The sequence below is a fragment of the Armigeres subalbatus genome, chromosome 3 (genome assembly GCF_024139115.2).
Source record: "Armigeres subalbatus isolate Guangzhou_Male chromosome 3, GZ_Asu_2, whole genome shotgun sequence".
NCBI classification, from domain to species: Eukaryota; Metazoa; Arthropoda; class Insecta; order Diptera; family Culicidae; genus Armigeres; species Armigeres subalbatus.
Window position 1 is genome coordinate 108,695,674 of NC_085141.1, and position 25,833 is coordinate 108,721,506.

General features: G+C 41.3%; 2 protein-coding genes across 3 annotated transcripts; one reads left to right on the forward strand and one right to left on the reverse strand.

Moving 5' to 3' along the window:
• Nucleotides 1-3,482: 3,482 nt before the first annotated feature.
• Nucleotides 3,483-16,138, reverse strand: LOC134226970 (cytochrome b5-like). 2 transcript variants are annotated; one of them, XM_062708121.1, is made up of 5 exons: nt 16,079-16,138; nt 15,875-16,014; nt 15,695-15,783; nt 15,341-15,412; nt 3,483-3,673 (listed from the first exon to the last, which is right to left on the reverse strand). In XM_062708121.1, exons 2-5 carry the CDS (start codon nt 15,986-15,988, stop codon nt 3,589-3,591), a joined length of 360 nt encoding a protein of 119 aa, XP_062564105.1. In that variant the 5' UTR covers nt 15,989-16,014; nt 16,079-16,138; the 3' UTR covers nt 3,483-3,588. The 2 variants fall into 2 exon arrangements, with proteins under 2 accessions (XP_062564105.1, XP_062564106.1); XM_062708122.1 differs by lacking the exon at nt 3,483-3,673 and adding an exon at nt 14,670-15,083.
• A 1,130-nt stretch (nt 16,139-17,268) lies between these two features.
• LOC134226969 (FK506-binding protein 15) lies at nt 17,269-22,722 on the forward strand. Its single transcript, XM_062708120.1, has 4 exons — nt 17,269-17,366; nt 17,432-17,588; nt 17,652-17,882; nt 21,197-22,722. The coding sequence occupies exons 2-4, from the start codon at nt 17,527-17,529 to the stop codon at nt 22,581-22,583; spliced, it is 1,680 nt and encodes a 559-aa protein (XP_062564104.1). The 5' UTR covers nt 17,269-17,366; nt 17,432-17,526; the 3' UTR covers nt 22,584-22,722.
• The last annotated feature ends 3,111 nt before the right edge of the window (nt 22,723-25,833 follow it).

The following is a 25,833-nucleotide window of genomic DNA, read 5'->3' on the forward strand; positions in this document are numbered from 1 at the left end:
ACAAAATAAGGCTGCGGGAAGGACCAGCTCTGAACTTCTCAAACATGGCAGTGAGCAGCTTCATGAAGTTCTGCGCCAGATTATGTCGAAAATATGGGAAGACAAGGAATTGCCTTCTAGCTGTTTGGATGACCTCATTTGCCCTCCCTTTAAAAAAGGGCACAGACTGGAGTGTGCCAATTATCGAGGAATAACCCTCCTTAATTCGGTGTACAAAATTATGTCCCATATTATGTTCAACAGGCAGGTTTTCGTGAGGGTCGATCAAGGAAGGATCAAATGTTTACCCTGAGATAAATGCTTGGTAAATTCCGGGAGTACAATTTGCAGATACATTTCATTTATTTAGTTAACATCTAAACAGATAACACTGAATCAACAATTTGACGCCACAATGCACGGTTCGAGGCCGCATCTCTCCATCCTCGGATACGCCCCACGCTCGCCAAGTCGTTCTGCACCTGGTCTGCCCATCTCGCTCGCTCGCCGTCTCGTACCTGCCGGATCGGAAGCAAACACCATCTTTGCAGGGTTGCTGTCCGGCATTCTTGCAACATGTCCTGCCCATCGTACCCTTCCGGCTTTAGCTACCTTCTGGATACTGGGTTCGCCGTAGAGTTGGGCGAGCTCATGGTTCATTCTTCGCCGCCACACACCGTCTTCTTGCACACCGCCAAAGATGGTCCTAAGCAGCCGTCTCTCGAATACTGCGAGTGCTTGCAAGTCCTCCTCGAGCATTGTCCATGTTTCATGTCCGTAGAGGACTACCGGTCTTATTAACGTCTTGTACATGACACATTTGGTGCGGTGGCGAATCTTTTTCGACCGCAGTTTCTTCTGGAGCCCGTAGTAGGCCCGACTTCCACAGATGATGCGCCTTCGTATTTCACGACTAACGTTGTTGTCAGCCGTTAGCAAGGATCCGAGGTAGACGAATTCCTCGACTACCTCGAAGGTATCCCCGTCTATCGTAACACTGCTTCCCAGGCGGGCCCTGTCGCGCTCGGTTCCGCCCACAAGCATGTACTTTGTCTTTGACGCATTCACCACCAGTCCAACTTTTGTTGCTTCACGTTTCAGGCGGGTGTACAGTTCTGCCACCTTTGCAAATGTTCGGCCGACAATGTCCATGTCATCCGCGAAGCAAATAAATTGACTGGATCTGTTGAAAATCGTACCCCGGCTGTTGCACCCGGCTCTCCGCATGACACCTTCTAGCGCAATGTTGAACAACAGGCACGAAAGTCCATCACCTTGTCTTAGTCCCCGACGAACTGGAGTGTTCGCCCGAAATCTTCACACAGTTTTGCACACCATCCACCGTTGCTTTGATCAGTCTGGTAAGCTTCTCAGGGAAGCTGTTCTCGTCCATAGTTTTCCATAGCTCTACGCGGTCTATACTGTCGTATGCCGCCTTGAAATCAACGAACAGATGGTTGGGACCTGGTATTCACGGCATTTTTGAAGGATTTGCCGTACATTTTTTTTTTTTTTTTATTATTACTTTATTAACGCGATTTTTTATCTTGAAAGTAAGTTCATCACGGAATTTTGCCGTACAGTAAAGATCTGGTCCGTTGTCAAGCGGCCGTCAACGAAGCCGGCTTGATAACTTCCCACGAACTCGTTCACTAATGGTGACAGACGACGGAAGATGATCTGGGATATCACTTTGTAGGCGGCATTAAGGATGGTGATCGCTCGAAAGTTCTCACACTCCAGTTTATCGCCTTTCTTGTAGATGGGGCATATAACCCCTTCCTTCCACTCCTCCGGTAGCTGTTCGGTTTCCCAGATTCTGACTATCAGTATGTGCAGGCAAGTGGCCAGCTTTTCCGGGCCCATCTTGATGAGCTCAGCTCCGATACCATCCTTACCAGCTGCTTTATTGGTCTTTAGCTGTTGAATAGCATCCTTAACTTCCCTCAAGGTGGGGGCTGGTTGGCTTCCATCGTCCGCTGAACTGACGTAGTCATCTCCTCCGCTGCCTTGACTTTCACTGCCTGTACTCTCAGCGCCATTCAGATGTTCCTCGTAGTGCTGCTTCCACCTTTCGATCACCACACGTTCGTCCGTCAAGATGCTCCCATCCTTATCCCGGCACATTTCGGCTCGCGGCACGAAGCCTTTGCGGGATGCGTTGAGCTTCTGATAGAACTTGCGTGTATCTTGAGAACGGCACAGCTGTTCCATCTCCTCGCACTCCGCTTCTTCCAGGCGGCGTTTCTTCTCCTGAAAAAGGCGGGTCTGCTGTCTCCGCTTCCGTCTATAACGTTCCACGTTCTGCCGGGTACCTTGCTGCAGCGCGACCGCCCGCGCTGCGCCCTTCTCCTCCAGAATCTGTCTGCACTCTTCGTCGAACCAATCGCGAATCGTTCCGTCGACTTCGACCCATATACCCGACGTTGTTCTCCGCTGCGTCGTTAATGGCTGCTTTGACTGTATTCCAGCAGTCCTCAAGAGGGGCCCCATCGAGCTCACCCTCTTCCGGCAACGCTGCCTCGAGATGCTGCGCGTATGCAGTGGCGACATCAGGTTGCTTCAGTCGCTCTAGGTCGTACCGCGGCGGTCGTCGGTACCGAACATTGTTGATGACGGATAGTTTTGGGCGCAGTTTAACCATCACCAGATAGTGGTCCGAGTCGATGTTAGCGCCACGATATGTCCTGACGTCGATAATGTCGGAGAAGTGCCGTCCATCAATCAGAACGTGGTCGATTTGTGATTCTGTCTGCAGTGGTGATCTCCAGGTGTACCGATACGGGAGGCTGTGTTGGAAGTAGGTGCTACGAATGGCCATATTCTTGGAGGCGGCGAAATCAATTAGTCGTAGGCCGTTTTCGTTCGTCAGCCGGTGAGCGCTGAACTTTCCAATAGTCGGTCTAAACTCCTCCTCTTGGCCAACCTGAGCGTTCAAATCTCCTATGATGATTTTGACGTCGTGGCTTGGGCAGCTGTCGTACTCACGTTCCAGCTGCGCGTAGAATGCGTCCTTATCATCATCAGTGCTTCCGGAGTGTGGGCTTGATTATGCTGAAGTTGAAGAACCGGCCTTTGATCCTCAACCTGCATATTCTTTCATTGATCGGCCACCACCCGATCACGCGCCTTTGCATATCGCCCATCACTATGAAAGCTGTTCCCAGCTCGTGTGTGTTGCCGCAGCTCTGGTAGATGGTATTTGCAGATACATCATCTGTTTATTGATTTCAAGTCGTAAGATTCAGTAAAACGGAATGAATTATGGAATATTATGCTAGAACATGGTTTTCCTGCGAAACTGATACGGCTGATTCGTGTAATGTTGGACGGATCGAAATCAAGTGTAAGGGATTGAAGCAGGGTGATGCACTCTCGAATCTACTGTTCTAAATTCTTTTCATAATTTATTTTTTCCAAGAGAGTGAGAGGGAGCTAAATATAAATGGCGCGTGACTTCTCCTAATGAAAATGAAATTCTCAAAACTGATACAAAACAAAAGTTACAGATAAAATATATACCATTTATTGTGCTTTTTAATCTATTATCAGATGATATAGATTATAAATGTAAAAAAAATGCATTAACATCAAATAACACTCAAAGATTTACTTCCTTAGGGCTTTGTAAAGCAAAACCAAGCCTAGTCCTAGGGCAAACGCTGATCCAACAATGATGACGGCTTTCTGACAGCTGAAATGTAAAAAAATCCAGATTAATCCACCTAGTGGTGAAGGTGCCTATTTCGTGTGTTACAAAATTTAAATAGAAAAACACTTAAAAGAGGTAAAAATAGCACATTAGGAAGACAGGCAGGGAATGTAAAATAACTACATTGCCAATGACAGCAACATTGTCCTCTCTTGTAAATCTTGGGACAAACTCAACTCGCAATAAGCGTGTGTCCCAAACTGCAACAGAAATAGGACAATGATCACCTGCCGCGCATATAGAGAAGTAGTCGGTTTTCGATGATGTTTTTGGTTAAATAAGTATCAGTTATGTTTAGACATAAACTTAACCATCCGTTGACATGATTTTTTGGCTTATTTAAAGCCAACTTTCCCAAATAACCAATATTTTTTGACGCCTCTTATATTTTTGAAATTTAAAACAAAAATCGAAAAAGTGCTGTTTTTTTAAGATTGACCCGATTTTGAACGAACATCGGGAGAATTTTTCAGGCCGCTTCACACGTGCAGCACTTTTTCGGTTTTTGTTTTCGATTTAAAAATAATTAGAGGCTTCAGACAATATGGGTTCTTTGTGAAAGTTGACCTTAAATAAGCCAAAGAATCGACTGAGACAATAAAATGAGATACAATTGTTGACGGGAGAGGTCAATTAATTTTTTTTGATACAGTCAACAGGCTAAAAAAACACCCCAATGACAAACTTAATACTAAAAATTAATTACTCTAAATTAATGATTTCGTGTGTGTTACTTCTACGTGAAGTTAAACGATTTACAATGATATGGAAATGCTAATATCATCTTCCAAACTTGGACGTACATGTTCATGATAGCATTAGAGGCGAAAGTATAGAATTGATAGTTCCGTTAGGATACGGCAGGCATGAAGAATGTTTTTATAGAAGTCGATTTGAAAGCGAGCGGAGGGCAATATTTGTGATGGCACATATCACACGACCTTCCTTCTGCCAAGCTCCCGTATGAAGGGGGAGGGAAGAATATCAGCGTGGAAGCTGATATATCTCCACTGGCAAAAGGAAGGTGGTTTGACTTGCTCATATGCCATCGCGTGCGGAAGGATTTGCTATCGACGAGAAATTTGGAGACAGTACTCGTCGATAGCAAATCCTTCCGCACGCGATGGCATATGAGCAAGTCAAACCACCTTCCTTTTGCCAGTGGAGATATATCAGCTTCCACGCTGATATTCTTCCCTCCCCCTTCATACGGGAGCTTGGCAGAAGGAAGGTCGTGTGATATGTGCCATCCCAACTAACAATTTTGGTGCTAAAAGCTTCAACTTCTAGCCTTTCGCTGTATAATATTTGAATAAAAGCAGCCAATGCTGAATAAAAGAAAAGCCTCCGCAAATAATCCCTTAAACTTCAACTCGACTATTACCCAAATATCTATCAGCTAGTCAGTTTGTGCCGAATATATTTCATCCTTTATCGTTTATGCAGCTTTCATATAGTCATATAACAGCTCTGTTTGAATTAGCAACAAAGCTTATCGGTTAAGAGCTCATGTATGTAATTAAGTTGCTTGTTAGCAACTTCCTATATTACGGTGAGTAGCATTCACAATGAAAATGCTTTCGCTGTTGTTATAGCACTAACAATATAGCGTAATGGCGCTATAAATGAACTAACGAAGCTTTTAGGCAACTTCTGTATCTTTGAAGATTACACAACGTTTAAGTAAACCTTATACTGCTCCTTTTAATAGCTTATCAGTATGGAACGTCAAACCGCAATGTTTACATTTGATTTTTGTTGCCGGAGCTGAGTATTAGCTATTGATTTCTGTAACGCAGCTACAGAGGTATTCACCTGCTTTTATAGCAATTGACAAAGCGCTGTCATTAATGCTAACAGATAGTGTTAGAAAACAAGCCATTTAGAAGCGATATTGCTGTTGACGGCTACTGTTAAACGATTAGCAGCAGAGTAACATCTATACAGATCGAGAAAATGTTGCCTAAAAACAATTTCAGCGATTGATGATGCATAAAAGTTAGCCCACAGAACATGCTAACAGATGTTTGAATAATGGTTGAAATAATGCTGAAAACATACTTTTTAAGCTTATGTGCTGAAAGCAGCATGTATGCCTCTTTCTAACGTTTATACAGCATGAATCTGAAAATTGCGTTAGTAAACCAACCTGTAGGGTATGCGAAGAAGCACATCCATAATTTTCTTTGTTATTTACATATGTCAAAGTGACGGTGATGACAGAGCAGCGGCCATTGAATCAGGAGATCAGGAGTTCGAATCTAGGTAGCATCAAAATTGATAATTGAGTTTTCACAAAAAAAACATTGAATAAACTCCGAAATTTACTCTCCTCTCAAATAATATTTAATCAAAATGAATTCAGTGGCTGTATAAAACTTATTTAACAGATTTAAAAAATCTGAATAAGCGCCATTGAAGCGAATTATATTACTAAATGGTTTAATAAAGATTGAGAAAAAACTGTGTAACATGCTGTAAAGTAGTTGTGCAGGCACGCCAAAAACAGCTGAATAGATTCGCCAGATTTGCTGGTAAAAGCATTGAATAGAAGTTCTTGATCATATGTATAGCACACATATTCAGCTTGAAGCCGTATAGACGAGTTGAAATAACATTTACATTGACATTAAATGTTAGTTGGGATCACAAATATTGCCCTCCGCTCGCTTTCAAATCGACTTCTATAAAAACATTCTTCATGCCTGCCGTATCCTAACGGAACTATCAATTCTATACTTTCGTCTCTAATGCTATCATGAACATGTACGTCCAAGTTTGGAAGATGATATTAGCATTTCCATATCATTAATTAATTACTGCAATCCATCAAGCAGTAATTTCTGAAAAATATCCTTGGCAAAAATTATTTTTGCCGGTTGATCTGGCCAATTTTTAGGACCGAAATCAAGCGCTTCGCTTTCCGTTGGCAAGGCTAGTTCGGAACGAAAGTTCGCTAGGTCCAGGGGGTTCCTCGGACAATAATGTATAATGGCGAATTTATTTTCGACAATTGGGTATTTTTTTTATTTTGAAACTTTGCCTTGTACATAATATGCATAGCGATCAGCGAATCTAAGCCTGATGAGCTCAGCCCTCCACTATGTGTATGTGTATGTTTGTGTCCAAACTAACCCCCACTGTCTGGTAGTGATGTTATGGAAGAAAGCTGTCTGTATTACATAGTTCAACGGTCAGATTTAATCCGGGAGTTAGAAAGTGCTAGCTCTATTGCAGCTCCAGTGACCCATTTTAGACTGCCTGGTATTTCATGACCAGTCCGAGGTCAATTTTGCTTACAATAAGCCCCGCCTGTTTATGCTATCATTATCAATTGGATAATGGACTCATAAACAAACTTCTGGATTCTCTAATCCAGCGCGTATTTAGTTTTGGTATTGGAAACAACGTAAAAACATATTGGAACAGTCTCACCAAATATAGAATAGTCACCGGATTCCGGAATTCCGTGATGCGGTTCCCCGCCGCACATGTGCATCCTGTCGCCAAACGCGGCATATTGGTCGCAGCAGGAGCACCAAACACAGGCTTCGATCATATAGCTAGTAGTAAAAACAACAAATATTTGCGGCGTCTAGACCCAGATCAACTTCACGATTTACTTGTATCACTCTCAATTTCATAGAGATGCTATTTTAATTGTGCACTTTAAAAATTAATTATTTTTGCACTTTCAACTAATTGTAAAAATCTGGCAAAATTTTGACGGAACAAAAATTTACGCGTCCGTATTTTAACAGCGCACACTACAATCCTCATGAGCTCAGCCCTCCACTATGCGATGAAAAATCAAAAGTACAAAACGTCTAATGAACAAATTTCGAAGGACTCCTTTCAAAAGGCTCGACCAAGATGAATACAATAGTAGGTGCTCCAATCTGCCAAGTTTACGGGAGAGAAGAAGGCGGGGGTGAAAAATTCATTTTCAGTGCAAAACGACAACAAACCGGCTGGCTCTCCCATACTAAAATCCAAGATGGCTGAATCGTGAATTTGGCAGATTGGAACACCTAGTGGTTTCCGGAACACCTAGCTTCCCTTTAAAAGGCTCGGAAGCCTCTTGAAAAAGTCGCGGAAGCCTACTTTCAAAAGGCTCAGAGACGTTCTTTCAAGATTCTCAGACGCCTCTTTTTAAGTGGCTCGGAAGCTAAAAAGCTCGGGAGGCTTCTTTCAGAAGACTCGTAAGGGTCCCTACAAGAGGCGCGGAAGCCTATTTTCAAGAGGTTCAGAAGCATCCTGTAAAGTGGCTTGAAAGCTGCCTTTCAAGAGGATTCGAAGCCTCCCTTCCGCGGGAGGCCGCGGAAGCCTACTTTCAAGCGGCTCGAGAAGCTTTTCGAGAGACTTGGAAGCGTACTTTCGAGAGGTTCAAAAGCCTCCGTTCAGAAAACTCGGAAGACCCCTTTCAAGAGGCTCGAAAGCGTCATTCCCAGAGGCTCAGAAATTTTTTTCAAGAGGCTTGATAGTGTACTTTTGAGAGACTCAGAAACCTTCTTTTAAGTGGCTCGAAAGCCGCCTTTCAAGACGCATGGAAGCTTACTTTCAAGAGGCTCGGAAGCCTACCTTTATAAGAGGCTCAGAATGCTCTTTTCAGAAGACTAGGAAGCTTTTTTCGAGAGCTTCGTAAGTTTCCTTTTAAGTGTCTCGTAAGCCTTAAGTGCCGTAACCCGAAATTTTTCTTTCAAGATGCTTGGAATAGATAACAACAACGATAAAAGAAAGGCAAAAACTGTTCCGAATCATAACAAGCCATGATAACAAATTTATCAAACTTGTATACAAGTGCGAAAAACCACAGAGAAGTGATGATACTCGAATTGTTCTAGCCAGTGGTGTAGCCAGAAAATTGGTCGGGGAGGGTGGTGGTTTCTGAACATTTTTTTCCTTCTAAAATTTTTTTCTACTTCAAATTTTGTCTCTTGGGGGGGTTTTATGTCCAATCCACCGCCCCCCCCCCCCGTGGCTACGCCACTGGTTCTAGCTCATTTTATATTGGAGATCGCACAGCTATGTAGAACAAGTTGAAATGCGTCATCAGAACTAGTGTTCCCCGCGTTTGAAACTTTTTAAAATAAATTTATCATGCGGTATAGCCTCCAGAATCAGTTCTTTTTCATGAAAGCTTGCGAAAAAAGTTTCTCGCGATATGCTACATATCGTATATGTATACAGAGATGATTAGTGAGAGATATTCTCATTCTCTTTTGGATTCAATCCCTGCTCAGAAGCCTTCTTTTACATGACTCGAAAGCCGCCTTTCAAGGGTCTTGGAAGCCTCCCTTTCGAGAGGATCGAATGCCTCCTTTCAAGAGGCTCGTAGGCGTGTACGTGTGGAACCTTGTTTTTATTAGACTTGGGTGCCACCTTTCGAGAGGCTTGGAAGCCTCCTACCAAGAAGCTCGGAAACCCCCTTGCAGGTGCTATAAAGCCACCTTCCAAGAATCTCGGGAACCTCCCTTCCGAGTCTCGGAAGTCCTGTAGGAAGCTTGACTTAAACAGTAAATTTATTAAATATCTTGGCTGTGCATATGCACAGCACATGTTTCGAAATGGACAAATTGATATGAAATTTGCGAAAAAGAATCCACGTGCCTTGGAGGAACTAGAACCGTCAACCTCCTACTCTCTAGATAGGCGTGATAACCCCTACACAACAAGACCACTTAAAAATCATGTTTATAGAAAAGTCACCAACCTCCACCGCGGTTAGCTCTTTTTTGCAAATTGAATATCTTTCGGATGCTTGATTTGTCCAATCTCCACATGTGCTTTACTGTTGTATATCCACAGTCAAGCGAGTGCACATTGTTTATTAAACGAGAGGATCGCACTCCATGCCCCCAACAACGGGCTGGGCGGATTTGTATAGAGTGCGAATCAATCGCACTCTGCTGTGCCAAAGGCTTGCTTGGCTAAAGCATTTGATGAGTTTGATTGCCTTACGTATGCGGTCGCGTGTACTCAGACGACTAATGACGGTGGAAGACCGACACTTGATTACAATTAATTGCATATAATTCGGCAACTCCGACAAGTTGCCGAATAATATGCAATTAATTTAATTTACGTAATAAGGAAAATTTTAGTCAACCTTATAGAGAGCCATATATCCCGTTAATGATGATGTCCGTTTTTCATATATCTTAGCTACGCTTATTTTCATTTACACCTAAAAATAGGGGGGGGCATTACCTAAATTAATGCAAAAGTTCGAAGGGGTACCTCTCAAAGAAAAGGTTGAGAACCACTGATCTGAACTGTTGCAAAATTTACAAACAGTTTACAATCATCCTCAAACGAACGCCAAATCATGCAGCGTTGACTGATATGTATACTTTACTTATAGTATACCTACTAATTAACAATTCTCGTTTTATTTGTTGCATCTCCCAACCGGAACATTATCGCCTCGCACTTCTTAGGAGCCTTAAGGTTCCCCCAAACACACGCGATGCGACAGTCGCGACGCGATTCTATCGCTTGGCGACAGCGATTCTGTCGCCGTTGCTATAGAAGCGTAAATAGAACATTGCCGGCAGCGACCGAACGATAGAATCGCGTCGGCTAGTTGTCGCCGTCGCACTATAGGATTTCGGGCGGTCATTAATCGAAAATGTCATGTCTTCCGAATTATTTTAAAATATTTTCTCTCCATTGTCAATACTCTAATTAAGAGAAATTCTGAATTTGAAGTCTCTAGGTGCACTAGTTCCAAAGATATAAGGTGGCAAAGTCAGAAATGGGTAAAAAAGTTAGCAAATTTTCTGAAAAAATATTTTATTTTCAACTATTTATTGAAATATTTTTAAATGTTTTTTCTTCAATGTTAATACATCATTACAAAGGTTATTGTATAAGCTTTTAAATGGTGTGCAAAAACTAATGGTTACACTGTGAAAAAAATTGAAAAAATGCGGAAGCAATATTTTTTCCAAAAACGACGCTATTTTCAACTTTGATAGTGAAGAACTTTTTTCCTCAGGAATCCCCGGGTTCTTTTATGATACACATCAAGGACAAAGCTTCGACTAAAATGTCCTGAAAGAATTTCTTGCCAGTATTTGCAATTAACAGAGTTAAGTCACTCTGATTTTTTTTCATTTGTTTTTTACCGTGTTTTGCCTCTCTCGTACTCCAAGGTTAATGCTCATTCCAAAAACGAATGTTTGATAGAAGGCCCGGAGACCCCTAGTGGTATATATCAACTAACTCAGCGCGAAGAATTGAGGTGATGTCTGTATGTGTGTGCATGCGCGTCTGTATGTATGTGCGCAAAAAGAACGCAATCGCCATTTAGACACTTATTTGTGTCCGATTTTCTCGCAACAAGTTTCATTCGACGGGAAATCTAGTCCCATCGTTTCCTATTGAAAATGGGTCAGACTGAACTATGCGCTCAAAGGGTATGGTCAAAATACATTTATTGGTAATAACTTCGACTTTATTTATAACCATTTGAGCTCATTTAATTAACTTTTCAAAGGAGTAAATGAATAAAACCCCAATGCAATGCAGCACAACGGTAACGGAAGGATTTAACAGTTCGCTCATATATTTCCTGTCAAATTTTACTGTTTCCGTCGCCATTCCGCTGAAATGCGTTTGGGGCTTGAGTGGTTTGAGTCATTCTCTAAACCTAATTTTCTGAGCTATTCATTAGCTACTGATGGAGAACTAAATATGAGATTTCATAATATGTAAATATTTATAAATCTCCTGGAATCAATAATTCCCGACATGTTTATTGCAAAAGTAAAGACGAACAATATCTTAGTTAGAACGGAGCGTATGAAATTCCTGCTAGTGTTCATGAATGTCTGGCTAATGGTAGGGAAATATTTATTCACTCATCTACACTTTGAGGTTCACTGGCTGAACAACCAGCGGAAAGTCAATATAAACAGTTGAAGAAATTTAGAACTCATAATGCAAGAAAATGATCAAGAGAGGCAAATGTTGACATTTTCCTTCGTGCCTTACATGAATCAGATCCATTTTAAGCTCGATTTGGATAACGAGGAGACGTTGGAAAAAATTTTTCACTTAGTTATTCTTATGCCATGCGTAATTTTGTAATATTTGAAGATTTTCAAAAGTTCTTTATCTTCTAATACTTTAGATGAATTTATCTCATCTTCCATCGTTGATGGAATTGAAGAAAATATCATTGAAGACTTAAACCTTGACACAGAAAAAGAATGATGCTGTATATAACTTGTAGAAATCATGAAAACAAATCAAAAGTAATTCAAATAGTGTTGTTATTTAAATTAAAAGAATTTTGCTTTTCGGAAGAATGGAGCATTCTTACATTCCACAATGAATGTCCACATTTTTTGAGAATATATTAATCTCATTTTTGAATAACTTGTACACGTAAATATGTCATGGGCTTGCGATTTCTAATTTGCTAATACAATTTTTCAAAAGTTATTTTAAATTCTGATTATTTGATTAACATTTAATGCTTTATGATCCTTCAGATCCTAGTACTTTGTCAAACAAATTGTTCTAAATACAAATTGTGAGGCATGAGAGTGAGAACAAAAAATATCACGGAATGTCATGAAATTAATGTCATTTAACATGATCGCCGCCATAATGTCCATAAATTGCTGAACTTAGTTTTTGTACAGCCCCTTCCTTCTCCTTAAGAAAACGCACGAAATTTCAACTTCCCAAATAGGTTTGCTTTGTCACGTTAATCGAACCTATGAAAAAAATAATTACGTAATTCATAGACGATCCCCAAAGGGGGGGGGGGGGTGGAAATTGTATATTCATGCTATTTCGACCATACACAGCTAAAACTAAGTGGAAAATCACTTTAAAAGTCCAATTTTATTTTTGACCGCTCGCTTGTATGGGGATCCCCCATAGTGCGTCGCGGCGATGAAATCGCTTAGGTCTGGGGGAGCCTTTATACGTAGCTCAGCGGTAAAAATGGGTGATTACCAGGGTTTGAATTTAAAAGAGTATGAAAAGGTCTCTCACCTATCTTCTCTGTATACATATAAGATGGTTCTGTACTATTCCCCAGAAAATTATACCCCAGAATGTACAATTCCCCAGAAAACCAAAGGCCAGAATGTATCGTTCTCTCCATAGTTTAAAAAACAATGTGCCTTTTGGCATAATGCCCATAACTCAAACAGCACAATTGATGCAAATTTGGTTGCTGCGACTTAATTGTGGCGGAATCTGGTCATATAGATGATGCAGTGATCTATTTGAAACATGGGTGCTGCTCGGGAAGGTGCCCGCCAGGGTAAACAAGACGTGCGATGCGACGCGATTCACGCAAAGGAATAACAATTATTATCAATGAACTGTCAAACTGCACTGTCACGTCACGTCGTATCGCATAGCATATGGTCACGTCTATTCTAGCTCACCACAAAACAGAAAAAAAAATCTTCTTATTTCGCAGCACGCCTTGATTGAGGAAACAAATTGGGACCCACGCATTTGCCCGGAATAAGGCAATTAAGTCGATGATTCCTTCTTTTAAAACGCGAATTTCTCTAAATAGGGCTAAGTGTATAATTTTTGTGCGTTTGTCCGCTTTCTATCAGAATAATAATGCTTTCACAGAAATATGACGCACACTTTCACTTCAGCATTGCTTACTTATGCCGTCGAAACAGAAAGTATTGCTACGCGCATTGTAAATTTTATCAAGCGAACCAAGATCATGGGAAAAGTACACGGTCGAACATTTTAAGCGTGAAAATGTTTCGAAAACTGTAATAGCATTTTTTGGTGAACTAAGCTCCGTCGTATGCAAAGGTGATTGTAAGGCCAAAGTCACGAAACAACTCAGAAGCAGCATTCCAAAATTATTTTCATTACATTTTTTTTAGTTGCCAAAATCTTTTTTCTTCATTGCAAGAATCTTTTTGAAGGTTTGAACAAAAATTCTGTGATATGGTGCATTCTGGGGAAAGGTTTCCGGGGGTATGTTTCATTCTGGGAAATGGTTTGTATTCAAACGATATGTGGCATACCGTGAGAGACTTTTTTCGCAAGCTGTCATGATAAAGCACTGATTCGGAGACCTACCCTATGATACATTTTTTTTAAAGCTATAAGTGCGGGGAGCACTTGTTGTGATAATGCATTTCAACTTATTCTACACAGCTGTGGGGCTCCGAACACAAAATGAGCGAAAACAAAGCGAAAATTATTACTTCTATTGAGATTTCTATTCTTCTATTGATTTCTGCAAACCCTGATGATTACGATTACAAAGCAGATCACACTGAAAATGACTGATTTCGTATCTCGGTCCGGTCAGGTAAACTTCCTAGACTTCTCAAGGGACATAAAGTATTCGTGTCAGTCACTTGATATACAAATCTCGCTTAACTTTTCAAAAGGACCTAAGTAACATTTTTTTCATGAATTAATTTGAATAGCGCAATCAACAGAACAACATGAAAGCTATTGATTGCAGTATTCAAATTAATTCATGAAAAAAATGTTACTTAGGTCCTTTTGAAAAGTTAAGCGAGAAATGCTTGAATAGACAATAGAGTTAATAGTTAATAAATGTAGTAGTCGTAGTACTAAAAGAATATTAAGCTACAATGTGGTATGTGATGCCAATAGACATCTTAGTTTTCTTGTATCACGTGGCTAGCATAATATAATAAAATGCTCTGAGACCTGAGTGACAACTGTTGTAATCTAACATAGTGACGTATAAGAAATTTTAGTAACATTATTGGGTTGAGTGTTGAGTACTATCATCGAGCTCCAGAAAAATCAAAAACTTGTAATGTTGTATGCGCCACTCCTCTAGATTACGACAGAGAAGGAGTCGAATCCAGTTACATTTATCATGAGTCATGATCTTCTTTGCCACTGCAAATCTACGAAATAGCCATTATTTATAACCACATAATTATCAACATGTTAATTGAAGGGACAGGGTTTATGATCGAAGGATTCGAATGAATGACGAGCACAATTGCTTGGCAATTGTAAATATAAACGTTTATTTTCCCAAAAGGTTAACATATCTAGTACCACAGTTTATTAGCTTAATATTGCATAGTTTAAGATTGGTAAACGAATTACTTTTTTCAAATATTGAGAGTAGATTGAAACTAGAGTTTTGATTCATGCCATAGTTGTACATTACGCAGATGGATTCCAATAATTTCCCGATCTATCTAGTATTTCTTAACTTTTTAAATGCCACCTGTTTTTTCGTGAGGTTGATTCGTTTGTGCATTGAAACCGAAAGCCAAAATTGAATAAAAAAAACGGGACAACAGCAATGCAATTGTGCCCATATAGGTTCTATCCAAAAAATTTAGTTTTTAAATTTCCAAACCAGTTTCCGGATGAGGAGGACGGAGAGTTGGCACTAAATTAAAAGGAAAAGAACAACGATAGGTTAAATAAAGAAACGTACTACTGCTACTAACAGACATGTTGAGTGCGCACAAAAAAAAACAAATTAGACGCTGTAATCATACCATGGAGACTAAACTAGACAAGCACTACTAAGTCATATTACTGCACCCACCCGTAAGTCGGGCGCTTCTTTAGTAAACTCAAAAGTGCACGACTCACGGTGGTTAGCGGTATTGTACGTAGCCGAATGAAATGTAAGTTACTTACTCTTGATTCGTTGCCTTTTTCTTTCGTTCAGCTTCAATGATTTCTCCAACAACAAATTGTTTCATTTGTTCCCTAGAATAAAAACGTTTTTTATGATCTTATATATGAAATTAGATATGTTGTACAATTTCACAATTATTAAATTGAAGATAGCATATTTGGGTCCTTCTTAGCCTAGCGGTAAGATGGCGCGGCTATAAAGCAAGACCATGCTGGCTTAGGAAGCCTCGCGGTTAATAACTGTGGAAATGCTGAATGAACACTAAGCAGCGAGGCGGCAATGTCCCAGTGGGGGATGTAATGCCAATAAGCGGTAGAAGATATTTGGCTTAGTTCCGGGAGTGCGAAACTTACTTGGCATCGGTACTGTGGCCGACATCGTTGAATTCATTAGTAGCATCTTTCCCAGCGTGCTCGATCAAAACTTCCTCTCCTCCTGGGTGCTGTGAAACATATAGATAACAGGATTATGAGGTACTCTGAAGTACATAGGTAGTATTCATATTGTGGTTAGCAATTAGATAGACATTTCACCTCATTTTGGAATTTGGTGACGTCATATACTTTGTTGTCGATGACCATCCATAAATTTTCGGGTGTGTTGTGCTTTTCCACCTCGGCATATGAAAACTGTTTCAACGTTGCCATATTACGATTTTAGGATTATTTGAGATCTGTAACAATCAAGACTCAACTTTAGTGAGCAGATAAAATGATGATTTGAATACAGTCACACACTTGTTGAAGACTTGGTGATTATTGAACAAAACCAACGACACTGACTGAACAGTTCTCGCGTAACATTTGAAAAGGGCCTACAGCCAAAACGTAAATACTGAGAAAATGCCGTTCGAAAAAATGCATCACAATTTCTATTCCTATTTCCCAGGTTTATGATATTTTAAGCAGCATAAACTCCTAAAAGCACATAATCAGCACTATTTATCCATCCATAACCTTAATTGCATCGAAAACATGCAAAAATGTGTCGAAATCGTTAAAATAAAAGTTTAAGTCTATTTTAATTTTTTTCTCCGGGATAGGCCCTCTTGATAAGTCATTCTGCATTTGCTTGTCATTCATAGACCCTTTGTTTATGGCATTTTTCGAAAGTAAACACGGGATAAGGCTTTTCGGGAGGGAAAATTTTCTCTCTCCGAGGTCGGGCCGATGACGGTTCGGAAAAAAATCTCGTTATCGGCCCGAAGTTTGGAGAAGGCTTATCCCAGACAGAAAAAAACGAGTGGCTTGGCCGTTTTTTAGGGTGGACCTACAAATATTTTGAAAATAACACATTGTAGGCCCAATTAAAAATTAGTTTTTCTAAGTAATTTAATTGAAGATGCGGAACATTTTTATACTATTAGTAGCTATTAGAGGATGCTATCGAAGGGTGTTAAAATTGAATTTGTTTACTTTTCATTGTAGGCCCTAATCAATTGTTAAGCGAGAGTTCAGAAATACTGTTGGGTGATGGGGTGGGGGTGATGGAGTTTACAATTCAATAACAAATTTTCAAAACGACTTATCTGATTTTGTAACCAAAAATGTAAATATCGATTGGAATTAAAATGGATGGCAAATCCGCACAAAACAACACTAACAGAATTAGGCCTTCCGAGCTTTCCCCTTTCAATTTTGTTAGTTTACGTGTGGTGCGATTAGATTGGACAGGATTGGACGCTTGAATATTTATTAACAAAAGCAGATGAGTCGTTTTGAAAATTTGTCCAGCGTGCTGTCACTTCACATTAGAATTATCAATTCTCGGGTACTTATTCAAAAGGACGTATGTGATTTTGTAAACAAAGATTCAAACGTCGATTTGTCCAATCTGACAGCTCTCCCACGCAAACCATCACCACAGACAGAAAGGGGAAGCCTTCGGCTACCTATTGGTGGTGTTGGTTTGCGTGGGAGTGCCAACAGATTGGACAAATCGACGTTTGGATCTTTGTTTATTAAATCGCATACGTCCTTTTGAATAAGTATCAGAGAATTGACGGTACAATCAGCTGATTAGTTGGTGCGTGAAGGTGCTGTCACATAAAAAAAACCCGAACCGCATCAAGCTTTTTGTTTACATTTCAGGCATCGGTTTTAAATATAATGAATATGATAATCGTTAAGAACTTCTAATTGTCGCTGCGCATCTAGTAAACTAATTTTGAAATCCTTCAGTAGAGATGCTTACCGGAAAAGGAAGTCCAGCATCCGACGACGATGACTTTTTCAAACCCGCTTCCAAGTAAGTTTGAAAACAGCTGATAAAATGTCGTAAACACCATAAACTTTATTACTCTGATTCCAGCTCAACTCTAGCCAAAATTTTTGGTGTTTCGAAAAACAGTACTGCTGCGAGCAGAAAATCTCCTGAAACCGCAAATCAGAGTAAGGTGTCGGATCGCTATGGGGCATCCTCCTTTCGATACATTCCGCCACAGCAAGCCATTGATTCAACTACCGATGGTGATCATCCGGAGCATAAGCGGCCGCCAGAATGGAACTTGTTACAAGCTAGTGTGGTAACCGCATACAAACTGTAAGTATTTTTTTCATTAAATTTCTTAACTAGGCGATGATACTAGGTACATATATAACGTTCAGACTATGCGCTTGTAACATATTCTTTTACCTATGTCTAAAAGTGACTAAAATTTAAATAACATGTGGTTCAGTTTGTAGTCTGGCCGGCCCATAAGACTTATATCGAGCGTATTCGATAAATTATAATTAATGTTCCAAGACTCGCACCGCTATACAGCACCTTAAAAAAACTCGCTTGTCGTTCACAAGAGGGGCGGGCGGGACTGCATGAGTGATCCGAGTTTCGGAAGGTGGAGAGAAAATAATAACTTTGACATCAAGCTACTTTTTAACAGATAGTATAGCTCAGGGCTGCCCAACGTACGGCCCGCGTGGCTCAATGTTTTGTACTACTTGTACTACGTTTTGTAAATACTTCATAACCGCCCCGAATGCTTTTCTATCTGGCATGAGAAGCTTCTTCTCATTATACTGTAAGTTATTACTGATTAAAAGATAAAAATCTGTGCAAGCACGGAGTCGAACAATGCAGCACAGGCCAGTTTTGCTGTTAATACAATTTTGGCATTGCAGATGACACCTTTCCAGAACGGAGAGCTTGCTAGGAAATCGGCTGTCGGCTTCAGTTGCATTAGTTTGTCGTAAAGCACGATGAAGAGTTACAGTTCTCACAGAAGATTTGAAAACTACGTTACGTGAAAAAGCCACCTGATTCTACCTGCTCGCAATCGATGAAAATACTTAATGTAAAAAACAAGGTACATATAGCTGTCTGAATAAGGGGAATTTATGATCATCTTCATATTTATCACAGAGAAATTAGCAGTCTTGATCCCAATGAAGAAAACGACTACCGGTATCGACCTGGGGAAAGCTTCAAGACCTGCATGAAAGAGCTTGAATTCTTCTTTAAAAACTGAAGGCCTAACAACTGATGGAGGTCTGGCACCGACAAAAAAGAACACTGGCGTTGTGACACTTGGAAATTAAAGCAATTTGTTTATTGTTTTTCTTATTCAATTGTTAATCATTTTTTAATTTTTCACCGAAAAGGATCTATGTACAAAAACGATCAATAATCGTGATCAGTGTTGTAAAATGTCATTTGCATTCGTTTGTATAATTTTCCCAGAACTTTTTTCAGACGGTAGCTATCAATTCATGTTGTATGACGAACTTATAGCGGTTAAATGGGCCTACAACTTTGTCTAACGAGACTTTGCTGTAAATATGTAATCTGGGGCGTGGGAGGCAAAATGTCATTCAAATGACATTATGTCAAATGACACGTGACATTTTGGAGAGTTTTCACTCTCCAGCCTTTGATGTTATACTTAGAGCAATGTACCCTTGGACAAAAATATAACCCTACTCAAGCGTTATGAGTACATTCAAAATTATGGAAGAAATTTTGCTTCTAAAGAAAGTTATGAACAAATTAGTCAAATGACATGCAGATGACATTTTACAAGCCTGATCGTGATGTAGCGTCGCTCGTTATTAAGAAAATCAACTTTACCTACGCGAAGAAACTCAACCACCACTTATTCAGAATTATGTGGATGGAAATGGAAACAGAATACGGAGATTTGTTGCGTTAGTTCGTTGGCTAAACCGTGATACCTTGCTTAAGAGCGAAGAAAATCACATTATTTTTACAAGACAAAGCAAAACCAATGCCTGAGTTGCATGATCGGAGATTTGTTGCGTTAGTTCGTTGGCTAAATCGTGATATCTTGCTTAAGAGCGAAGAAAATCACATTATTTTTACAAGACAAAGCAAAACCAATGCCTGAGTTGCATGATCCTGAATGGCTTGGCCTTTACATGTCACTAAACATCTCAATGACTTGAACATTAAGTTGCAAGTCAGGGATCAAAACGTTGAACTTTCATGATCCAACATGCAAACTTTTGAAATAAAATAGACACAATTTGGCAAAATTGATTAACGAAAATCAATACTAATCTACCCTAATCCGGTAGATAACAGTTCCTGCAAATCTGTTGAATATGCTGGTAATCTAGAAGTCTTTCGACATTACTTTTCAAGCCTTTTCGCTAATGTTTGTTCGTAGCTTCCGTGGATACCATACCAAGTATGGCTTGGCGAACTCTGTTGCTCGTTGTTTACGCAGCAACGATCGCTCATAATCGTTGTTTGGTATCCATCTGAGCAAGGCTGTTCACTCACTGGCATAGGATGCTATGATTGAATTAGATCAATGCTCGTCCGCTTCACTCACGCTTTCAATGCCTGGTCATTGCACATGGCGGGCACTGGCGCAGTCTTATGCCGCGCGCCATTGACAGTTGGGTGAAACCTCCGCATATCGTTTCTATCCATGTTCTCTTGCGCTTCAGCTATCACACTATCTTCGTGTTGCCTTTTTTCTGCGGTGGGCTCGTTTGTCCTCTGCCCTTGCTACAATGTACCGCTCTCTGTTGGAACGGGTACGAGCCACTAGCATTCGACTCCTAGCAACATTTTTCTCGTCAATCACTGGCTGGCATTCCTCGTCAAACCAACCATTTCGTTGGCGTTGCTGTGCAGTGCCCAACACTTCTTGCGCTGTTGTAGTCACAGCTTCGTGGATATTTTCCCACAATCTGTTGACGTCGCCAGATCCGATGACATATCCTATCCGCTCGTCCCATCTGCTTCTCGATCACCATGAAGCCAACTCCTCGTTCTGCTCTGTCACCGTCGCTATAGTAGATGTGGTACTTGAATGAAGTGTTTGCTATGGGATCTACCGCCCGGAATTCACGTTCTCCAGTTCTGGGCCACCGTATTTCCTAGATTGCTGCCACACTCACGAGCCAGGAGCCCAACACGTGCGGTAGCGGTTTCATTCAAAGTTCTCACGTTCCATGATCCGACTTTCCAATCGTTGTCCTTTATTCGTTGCCGGGTCTGTTGCCGTTGAATCAATCCGTTTGCTCTACAATCTACTGTAGAATCCTCGGTAGGCTACCTTACCAGGGTTGCGCTACCTACATCGCGTTGAAGGGGCTGCTTTCTCGATGCTGACAAACATATCCAATTTAAAGAAAGGAGGATGTGGTGACTGGTGCTTCAATCATTTGGATGCTTATACTTATTAGTCCTGGTTCGCACTGTACGCATACTATAGTACATCTGTATGCGCCACACTGCTTGACCGGTGACCAGCGATGCGATAGTGAAAGCTTGCTAATGCTATACAGCTTTCCGTCTTTTATACACTCGCATGATGACCACACGCGACTACCACAAGGTACATCAATTATCATTCTTAAATTGTAATTGTATGTTCTATATTCCAGAATCAATGAAACGAACACACCACAAGGGAAACTGGGCTTAGCATTGCTCCGTTCCGAATTCGCGTTTAGGATTCTGATTTATCGAACCAAAACCGACGCCCTGACAACACTCAATTTACAAGTTGGTACTAAACTGTTCCTGAAAAATGAATACCTTCAATTTCGAAGTGATGACGATGGATTCTGGAGTGTGTTGTTTGAAGCTGCCGACGAGCGCGATCGGTTGCTCAACACAATCCAAGATGTTTGTATTTTAGAACTTGAGCAACCTCAGCAGAGAGTTCCTCCAATTCCGGCATCGAGAACTGTTCCAATAGTTGAGGAACCAGATTCTGACGCTGAAAAAGGCAAAGCTAGTTTGATCTCGCGAATGGCCCGAGTAGGCAAACCTATTTTGCCCCAGGATAATCCCGTATCGACTACAGAAGTCAGCGACTCCTCCGATACGGATGCTCATTTCGAAACGATTGCTCGTCCAAACATTCCTCATCGTCGGACAGGCGGTGCCAGTACCACTGGGAAAATTCATCAAGCACCGATTGGGCTACAAATGATTCCATCGGCCGCAAATGCCCTCACAACTGCAATTGCAGGACAGAACTTGCTACACACAGCCACTGATGTTAATTTCAATCTATTCATGACAGAGAGCCGAATGCAAGGTACGGAGGTACGAATGAACTTATCGAAACTGGAATCGAAACTTGATCGTGTATTAGATAAAATCGATTTGTTAAATTTGAATAGTGCAGATGATGGAAAATCGTCTACTGATAAGGACCAAGATATGTTACTACTAGAAGAAAAAATCCTGGAGCTAAAAAAAGAAAACCTAGCATTGAAAGCAAAAGTTCGTGCCATGGAAACCAAAGTTAGTACAAAAAATGAAGATGTACTCAAGCAAAAACTATCCGAATCAGAGATTCGATATACAGAATTACAACTAATGGTGGAAGCACTTCAGAAAGATTTGGTAGCTAGTCGTGATACAAATAAATCAGATTTCAGAGAATTCGAACGAATAAAAAAAGAACAAGAGGCAAACATCGAAATGGTGCAAAATAAATCCAAAGAAATCGAATTATTGACTGAACAGCTCAAAGATGTTCACAAAAAGATCCTAACGTTGCAGGAAAACAATTCAATGTTGATGAAACAAAACGAGGAATTACAAGCAACGAATAAAACCATGGCGCAGGAACTGAGCACAATACAAACGAAATCATCGGAAACCGAATTGCATTTCGACGAGCTTGTCAAAACTATTATGAACAACTGTTTCCAGCGGATGTGTGACCAGATTAGCGATGCCCGAACACTGAAGATTGTGGGTCAAACAATCAAACAAGAAACCAAAGCTGCGTTGGCCCGGCGACGGACAGAATAAGTCAAGGTAGTCACGTGTATTCTTGTTGACGTTCGAATTTACTTTCGAACGGTATTAGTTTCTCAATTTTAACGAGTGTTTATAATATCCCCCGTTAGCGATAATAGAGGTGAATGATCGTAAAACTGTAGATACCAAAGAGTACGCCATTGTGCTGTTTCAATTTTGACCGAAAGCCATACGTATAAAGAGTCACACTGATAGATCTCAAGATAGATTCATCAGTCATATCCGTATATCACTGTAGTGTTAGTCGAGAAGTGTGATATAATATTGTATAATACATTGTAAATGCTTTGAGTAAATTTGACGCATGCTGTGTTGGGACGCATCCTCGGAAACAGTCAGAACGTTATTTCCAAATCGCTATATCTTTAGCCGTTAGTGAGCCGATTTTTGAACAATGTGAGTCCCAAATTTTCCTGTCCTTCTAGATTTGTCTAAGACGTTGAGACCTCTGATCGGACCAAACATGACCTTTCCTGGACCTCAAAACGGCAGAGCAAGTCACGATTTTTATATAAAATGCGTGGGGTGGGGCTCAGACTCATCAGATCGATTAGTGATGAACTGAATTTTAAAATTAAAAAATCATTTAAATAAAGTGGAAAAAAAAATCATCAGATCGATGTTCGAGGAGTCAAACCCATGTTGTAATAGATCATATTATTTTGGAATTCATCTGCATGGCGGCGCTAATGTGTATAAGAATACTCGTTGGGATAAATATTCTGAAATCCGAAAAATTAAGGACTAAGCGGTATGTAGGGATAGGGACCAATAAACGATACTACGCTACGGAAATCCTGCCTTAGCATGAGCAGTCCACACTCAAACTTATGCCATGCCTCGAGGTGACAATAGTGGCTACCAGCTACGACACTTCTCCTTCGGCATAAGCAGATCACTCCTTGTACTGCCGAAGCAGTCCACGCGCTATCCTACCGAAGTGGTAACAACCTTGGGGTTTTTTGGGGCATCATATTGTCAGCTTTAGAGTCGAACCGATTCCGTTGCGTTGGGATATGGTTACTTGGAAGTAGTGCGTAACGGTGTAAATCCGACCATATCGTCAGACTCAGTATAACACTGAAGCTGACAATATGGCGTCCCTAACCCCGAATCCCAAGGTGTCAGGCGACCCGTGCCGAGGGGATGAATGACCTGGGGGTGAAACAATTAGCCAGGTCGTTAACGGAGCCTGTGGAGGTACCCGCGGCAAGCGGGTGGTACCCACACACCCCCAAGTGGTGCACATGTGCTGCAAGCGAATGGGAGTTGGGGGTATTACTCGTAATACCCCCACAGAGTGAGGGACCGAGTGTATGGGTGAGCACGCAAGTAAGACTCGCATGGTACGCATGGTCGGTAGTGTTAGAATGACTGAAGTCTGGTGAGGCCTGGCAGGAGTGTCGGGGGCAGATACCTCCGCGGCACCTCAGAAATTGAAGACATGTAAGGTAAGTGGTGCCACCTCGTTGCAGAATGGGGAGACCACCACACTGACTGAGGACTATCTGGGCTTCGAAATATCAATAGGTGGGTGCTGCCTGCAAAGTACCTGTCCGAGATCTTGTCATCTCCCCGCCCGAGGAAAGGGGGGAGTCGCATGAGACGAAGACAAAATAGGTGGAAAGAAGGTGTACTGATACTGGTCCCATTGACCCACTTACCAATTCTGCCTACAAACCTGGTTCGAAATAAGTACAGCGAAACCAACAAAAAAGAAGACGTATCGAGTCATCGTGTTCCAAAGCAAAAGTATAAATTTTACATGCAAAACTGTAGGTGATGTTTATTAAAGTGTTACTTATATCCTAGGTGTACTTACATTCTAAGTTTTAGTACTTATCCTACTGTATGGTGTCCGTGTCGTGCGTGTATCCCACGTTTCATTTCATTCATTTCATTTAGTTAACATCTAAACAGATAACACTGAATCAACAATTTGACGCCACAATGCACGGTTCGAGGCTGCATCTCTCCATCCTCGGATACGCCCCACGCTCGCCAAGTCGTTTTGCACCTGGTCTGCCCATCTCGCTCGCTGCGCTCCACGCCGTCTCGTACCTGCCGGATCGGAAGCGAACACCATCTTTGCAGGGTTGCTGTCCGGCATTCTTGCAACATGTCCTGCCCATCGTACCCTTCCGGCTTTAGCTACCTTCTGGATACTGGGTTCGCCGTAGAGTTGGGCGAGCTCATGGTTCATTCTTCGCCGCCACACATCGTCTTCTTGCACACCGCCAAAGATGGTCCTAAGCACCCGTCTCTCGAATACTCCGAGTGCTTGTAATTCCTCCTCGAGCATTGTCAAGTTTCATGTCCGTAGAGGACAACCGGTCTTATTAACGTCTTGTACATGACACATTTGGTGTGGTGGCGAATCATTTTCGACCGCAGTTTCTTCTGGAGCCCGTAGTAGGCCCGACTTCCACAGATGATGCGTCTTCGTATTTCACGACTAACCTTGTTGTCAGCCGTTAGCAAGGATCCGAGGTAGACGAATTCCTCAACCACCTCGAAGGTATCCCCGTCTATCGTAACACTGCTTCCCAGGCGGGCCCTGTCGCGGAATTGGCCCGGAACAGAAAGTCCATGACTACTGGCGGGAAGCCAGCAACTCCGAGATCCAGTAATTCAGTGGCCATGGTGGGATGCTACGTCACCACACCACCAGAGCGATGAATGTCACCGCCATGCAGAATTTTGGATAGAAAAGACGGGCCTGCATGGGAACAGCATTAAATGATCACTTTAGCACTCCAGTCGAATAATTTTCGGAAACTATTTAACTGTTCATCTGCCTTGCTTACCGATCTCATGTAATCACCATCACTCTACTCTGCCATTGCTACATGCATCGTCATGCATTGTTTGGGGGTCTGAGGGCTTGAGGCTGTAGGTTCAAAATTCAGCAAATTATTCCCAGCCAATGAAATAATCACCACACTTTACCTCCTACACGGCCTATCTCGGCTCACCCTCTATAGCACCACGTTGATACACTATGACTATACTATCGGTCAAATAAATACTGCTAGTCAGGCACAGAGCACAAAATCGGTATTGCCTGCTTGGAATTTAACTAGCGACTGATCTGATCACAGTTCCGTTCGGGATATAACGTTGGTCCTAGTTGTAGTGGTCAGTGGTCATTCTCTTATCTCTTAGTTTTATCAGATAAGGAGAGCAATGGCTGTTTCACAAGATAATGCTGGCAATTGGAGATGATCTCCCACATGGCATA